The sequence below is a fragment of the Grampus griseus genome, assembly GCF_964374135.1.
Source record: "Grampus griseus genome assembly, chromosome: 10".
Lineage (NCBI taxonomy): Eukaryota > Metazoa > Chordata > Mammalia > Artiodactyla > Delphinidae > Grampus > Grampus griseus.
This window is the reverse complement of record NC_139004.1, coordinates 2,294,130-2,300,129: the sequence shown is the minus strand read 5'-3', so window position 1 is coordinate 2,300,129 and position 6,000 is coordinate 2,294,130. Positions and strand designations below refer to the sequence as shown.

Below are 6,000 nucleotides of genomic sequence, written 5' to 3'. Positions count from 1 at the left end.
GCATCTTGGGGAGGGGGTTGGGGACACCAGCACCGTTCACGGCCATGTACATATAACTCGGTGTTGGCAATATATCCTTCCGGCCTCGTGCTTACATAGCATTCCTTTAGGAAAGGGACGAGAAATGGCGATTTGGGAGTGGGTGCTGCGGGCGGTCGCGGGTGACCCGACGCTGCGGGTCACACACGACCTGAAATTGGCAAATGCGCCCCCTCGACTCGAAAATCAACCGTGTCAGCACCTCGAAACAGCGCAAGAGGGTTGCTCCCGAACACTGGCGACCCTTGGCCTCGGGACCTGGCGTGGGGTGCGGGCAGCTGGTGGCGGGCACTTGGGAAGAACAGAGGTCACCGAGAGCCGGCACCGCGGGAGCCGAGCCTGAGGACCACCCGGTCACCCGCTCAGCGCGCGCCGCCCCCTCCGGGCCGCCAGCCTCACGAGCCCGCAGTCGTGGCACCTCCTCCTCTCCCTGCCGGGGGCGGAGCGGAGCCTGGCGGGGATCCTCGCGCCCTGCGGCCGGGCATCCCGTGTCCCCGCCCCTCCCCGGCTGCTGCGGCGGTGGCGGCGGCGGCGCCGCGGCGGGCCGGAGGGGGCGCTCGCGCGCAGGAGCCGGCGCAGCAGGTGCCGCGTTACCTCCACCGCGCGGGGGGAGAGGGGGCGGGCCGGGACGCGGGAGGCGGAGGGAGGCCGCGGAGCCGAGCCGGGGAGCGCGGCCGGCGCGGCAGGCTGGCATCGAGCTCGCGGCTTCCGGGAGGCGCTGGGGTCGGATAAATACATCCCGGGCGCGCGGGGAGCGCGGAGCCGCCCGCGCCGTGCTCCGCAGGGCTCCCGCCGGCCGACACAGGCACAGGCACAGGCGCGGCGCCGCTCCTCCTCCTCCTCACGCGTCGGGCGCGGAGCCGCGGAGAGCGGCGGGCTCGGCCGCCGGCGCCCGGGCCTCTGAGCCGATGAGCGGCGGCGGCTGAGGGCCGCGGCCTCTGCCCGCCCTCCGCCCGGCGCCCGCCGGGGCCGCAGCCCGGGCGCGGGTGGCCGGCCATGGGGGCGCAGTGACGCGCGCGGCAGCCGAGCGTCCCTGCGAGCGGCGGGCCCTCCTCGGCGGCGGCGGCGGCGGCGGCGGCGGCGGCGCCGGGCCCGCGCGCTCTGCCCGGGGCCCCGCGGGAGCCTCCGCTGCGCTCTATGCGCCTCTGCGCGCGCCGCGAACCCGGGCCATGGCGATAGACCGGCGGCGCGAGGCGGCGGGCGGCGTCCCTGGGCGGCTGCCGCCCGCGGCCGAGGAGAACGGCGCCCTGCCGCCCGGGGACGCGGCGGCCTCGGCGCCCCTCGGGGGACGCGCGGGCCCGGGCGGCGGCGGCGACATCCAGCCGCTGCCCGCCCCGCACGCCGCCGGCGGCCCGCACCCGAGCCTCCTGTTGCTGGACTACGACGGGTCGGTGCTGCCCTTCCTCGGGGGCCTGGGCGGCGGCTACCAGAAGACCCTTGTGCTGCTCACCTGGATCCCGGCGCTCTTCATCGGCTTCAGCCAGTTCTCGGACTCCTTCCTCTTGGACCAACCCAACTTCTGGTGCCGCGAGGACGGCAAGGGCGCCGAGCCGGCGGGGGTCACGGCCACGGCCCGGGGGGGCGGCGGCGACCTGGCCAACTGGACCAGCCCCCCGACCACCCCCTTCTCCACCGCCGCCTGGGGGACGGCGGGCCCCCTCGGCAACGGCAGCGGCGCGGAAGGGGGCGACGCGCCGCCCCTGCCGTCCCCTCCGGACAAGGGGGACAACGCCTCCAACTGCGACTGCCACGCGTGGGACTACGGCCTCCGCACAGGCCTGGTACAAAACGTGGTCAGCAAGGTAAGGGCCGCGACCGCCCCGGCCCCGCGTCCCGCTCCCGAGCGTTGTGCCCTCCGCGGTCCTCGCGCCCTTCCCCGCGCCCTCGTGCAGACCCGGGTCCCCGCAGTGGTGCGAGCCCGCGTGTCCTCGCACCTCACGTGGGCTTGCTGTCCTTCCATCCCCCAAACAGATGTGTTTGCCCGGGTGTGAAGCCGGCCTCCGGCAGCTCTCTGCGGTGGCCCTGCCTACCTACGCCAAGGGGCACCTTAGCCTTCCGAGTTGGCACCCAAACTCCTGTCCCAAAGCACACACGGAAGGGGCGCCCCTCCCTCTGCAAAGGCTGGAGCTTCCCTCCCCCACCCTCGAGCTGTCGCTTCATTCAGGCAGGGGTGGCCCGCGGAGGGCAAGGCCTGATGGGTCACCAGCTGGCCCTGGAGGACGCCCCTCTCAAGGTCTGCCCGCTGGAGCCCGGCCCCAGGCTCTGCCCTTTGCCGGGCCAGCTGTCCCCAAGTCTCCCACAAAGAAACAGCCTCGGCCAGAATAGTTCCTATTCCCAGGTGTTCTTCTGGGCACACGTCAGCCATCCAGCGCTGGCTTTGGAAACAGACTAAAGCTGACTAAAGAGCTCAAACTGTAGCCAGAGAAGCAAACAGCTTTCGAAGATTCCCTTTCTCCGAGCTCAGTCCTCCCCAGAGGTCGGCGTATTTCACGTTGGACTTCGCCACCCCAGTGTTCCCTCAGGTGTCTTCTCGGGACTGTAGCAAACACCATTGGAGTATAGGAAGGCTGCTAAGAATTTGTGGCGTTTCGGGACCACCCCTGCTGTCACACAGCAGCCCTTTTGTCCAGGCGTTGAGGTCAGATCCTGGCCAGCTTTACCTGGACATCTGACTTGCTCCAGCCCAGGGGGGCCCTCTAGCAGAGGTGCTGCATCCTGGGAAATGGAGTCGGAGTGTTTGCCAGAGATATGTGGCCGTCATAGAGATGGAGAAGGGGCAGTACTAGAAAATCGATGCCTAAGACAGCTACAGTTTTCTGGATTTCTTAACATACAAGAGAGATTGTATGCCAGTGTGTCAAACAACTTGTGTTACTGTGCCCCTTCTGTGTTTTAAATAACTAATTTGCCTTTCAAAGTAAATGTAGACCTTTCTCCCACTTCTGGAGCTGTTCTGGGCAGAGTTTGAAACGCTTTGTTTAAATGCAAGACTGAAATTTGACAGTTTATAATCATCTATGTGCATGTATCTCCCCCCCCGCCCCAAACGTGTGTTAGTGAACAGTTGTGCCGCATGGATGTGTAAGATGAAACCCTTACATCATCATAACCCTTGTCTTCAGCTCGTACCAGCCTGGCGAGAAATGAGCTGTCCTCCGGGAACTGTCTGGCTTAGCTGTTAGTGGGGAGATCCTTCTAGCGTGGTTCACCTTGATCCCGCCGGTCAGCCTGTCCTTTGCCAAGGCGTTTCTGTGACTGTTTCCCATCCATGGAGGTCAATATCTGGTTGTCATTTACCAGCACGGAAAACTTAAGAACAGTGACTATTTTAATACTGTTTGTATGTCTGTGAAAGTAAGGATTTGCAACTTGTCAAATACTTTGACCCTCTTTCTGAAGTACAGGAGGAATGATGTGGATCGAAGCAGATGTGTGTAGAGGGTGCTCTGTTCCGGGGTCACAGGGGAGGCCAACTTGGAAGTCAGCCTCCAAGGAGGTGGGTCAGAGTATCATTGTCTCAGTGGTGGGGACCCTGCCGTGGATGGTGGGAGTAGAAAACTAGAGAACAGTTCTTGAAAGCAGGCGATGGAGGCGCCTTGGAGAGCCGGACAGGTATTCCAAGTGAGCACTCGAGGGGTCAAAAATGGCACGAGGGTGTGCAGCATGGTTTGGGGTGCGTCAGTTATGTACAGCTGACAAGGCAGTCCGGGAGGTGAACACTTGGGGGCAATAGGTAGAGACGCATTTTCCTGTAAGATAAAGACTAAAAAGGACATACTGATTTTCACGCTCAAATAAGATCTAAATAAAGGACCGTTCTGTTCCATAACCAATGCTTTCAAGAGCTTTTTAAGCACATTTTGGCTCGTACTGAGGCCGGCTTTCTCCTCTGATGGCGGTGTCCGCTGGATCCTGTATCAGATGTACAGACGTGGAAGGCATATTGTGATGGGTGCTGATTCCAGAGGTCAGGTGCCTGTCAGCTTGGCTTGCAAGTGGAAGCAGAAGTGGCAGGCTTCTCCTTCTGTCAGTGGATGAAAATTCAGGGTCTGAGAAGTTGCCTTTTGTACCATCTTCCCCCACTGAGCGCCGCGATCTTCCCACTCACAAAAGCCCTGTGCGATGTCTTTATCATCAGACTTCCTTCAGCAGGTGTGTGCCTCCCTGCGATAGAGGGCCAGTTCTCTCCTCAGGTATTAGATGGGGAGGGGGATACAGAAGAACCACCAGGCACATATTACATTATATTAAATATATGTTTTAGATATATATCATTAATATCTATATCATATATTGTATAGTCTAGTATACAGGCTATAATAGCGTTTACACACGTGAAACTGTCAAGGCAGATAGAGTCCCAGGTTGTTACAGTTAAAAGGGGTCTTGGAACTGACAAGAGTCTCTCCCCTCCTGGGTGGCATCCCCGGCGTGGCTGTGCCTTGCACAGAACCCCGTTAGCTGGTTAGTCTTCCTTGCAGAGAGTTGTGCTTTTTGGTGGACATAACTCGGGTCATCTCATGCCTGTTTGTGCAGCTCTCTCCTCCGAATGATTCTTTTTCCTTCATATAATATGTGCTCAGATACCTGAGGATACCCAAGGACTGGTTTCTTCCCTGGCTAAGAAATCTCCAGCTCCTTCAGTCCTTCCATACGGGACAGAATTCACCATTCTGCTGGGTCCACGTGGCATATGTATCTCTTAAGCATGGCACCCAGAACACAATAGGCACGGCCTGCGTGTCCTGATCAGAAGAGAAGACACTGGACACTTCACTAATGAAGCTTACAGTCGATCATTAAGGCTTTCAGTAGACGTGTCATCCATCTACCTCGGGGCCTCGATGGGATCCCGTTATGTCAGGGCTTTCTCAGCCTGTGCTCGTGTGACGTGGGGCACCATGTAGGTTCCATCTTGCTAGTTTGGGGTTATTAGATCTCTCCTGTTAGGATCTTTTTCGTTTCTATTTTTTGCCTTGGTCCCTGGTATTTGTTAACCAGAATTTGCAATGCCTTCGGAATAGTAATAATGATGATGATGATGATGATGATGGTGCCGGTGCCACCACCTTTCTTTTGTGCTGCCCTATCAAGTCTTCAAAACATTTTCACCTGTTATTTCCTTTGATTAAGAATGTTGAGCCGTCCAAGGCAGTCTTAACACTGAGTGTTGTCTTGGATTTTAAGTCAGTTCACCAGCCTTGAGTGGACCAGAAAGTTGGTCCTCAACTTCCAAATGCCGTTCATTGCTCTGTGTTTTATCCCCAGCCGCGTAGAAAGATTGTCAGTGCTTAACATAACTCTGCTGACTTTAAAATACTCCTCCCAGTGATTTGCATGGTTTATCTTATCCTGCAGTGTTCAGAGTGAACCCTTGTTGGTTTCTAGTGCTCTCCACTTCCTTGAATAACCCCTAGAATTTTGCCTACCATAAATGTTAGCAACACTCTCTTTCTGTACGTGAAATTTAAGATGTTTATCTCCAGTCTTCTAATATTTTTTCTGTTCGCCAAGAATTCTCACAGGTTGCTGGCCTTTATCCTGTAAGTAACCTGAGAGTTGTTTAAATACCCCAGGAAGTAATTTGAATTCTTTTTCTGGGGCTCAAGATTAGAAGTTATTTAAAGTGACTCAGTACGATTTAATTAGGGTGAAAAATAATTACAATGTCATCACAATAGGAATATCTTTAGAAATAACTCACCGGTAGGTCATCCTAGTGTGATTTTATTTCGTGTGTCTACTATATACAACACAACAGTGAACATCTTTGTGCATGACTGTGTTTAGAAACTTACTGAAATAGACAATGCATCACATGGGACCAAAAGCAAACAGTAAAAGTAACATTTCTCCCCATCTCTGCCTCCAGTTTCCCTCTTTGGAAGCAGCCATGGTTACCAGTTCCTTATGTATCCTTCCAGAAATATTCCAAGTATATTTTCATTTATATATTTTTCT

The 6,000-nt window shown here is 57.1% G+C and overlaps 1 protein-coding gene across 1 annotated transcript in view; it reads left to right on the top strand.

The window, feature by feature from the left end:
• Positions 1-1,208: 1,208 nt before the first annotated feature.
• Positions 1,209-6,000, top strand: part of SLC22A23 (solute carrier family 22 member 23) — a gene marked incomplete at its 5' end in the record, with an annotated part of 146,123 nt that continues 141,331 nt past the window's right edge. Inside the window, one exon of the mRNA XM_082662979.1 lies at positions 1,209-1,841. Within this exon, the coding sequence (XP_082519105.1) occupies positions 1,209-1,841 (633 nt within the window). The remainder of the gene's footprint in view (positions 1,842-6,000) is intronic.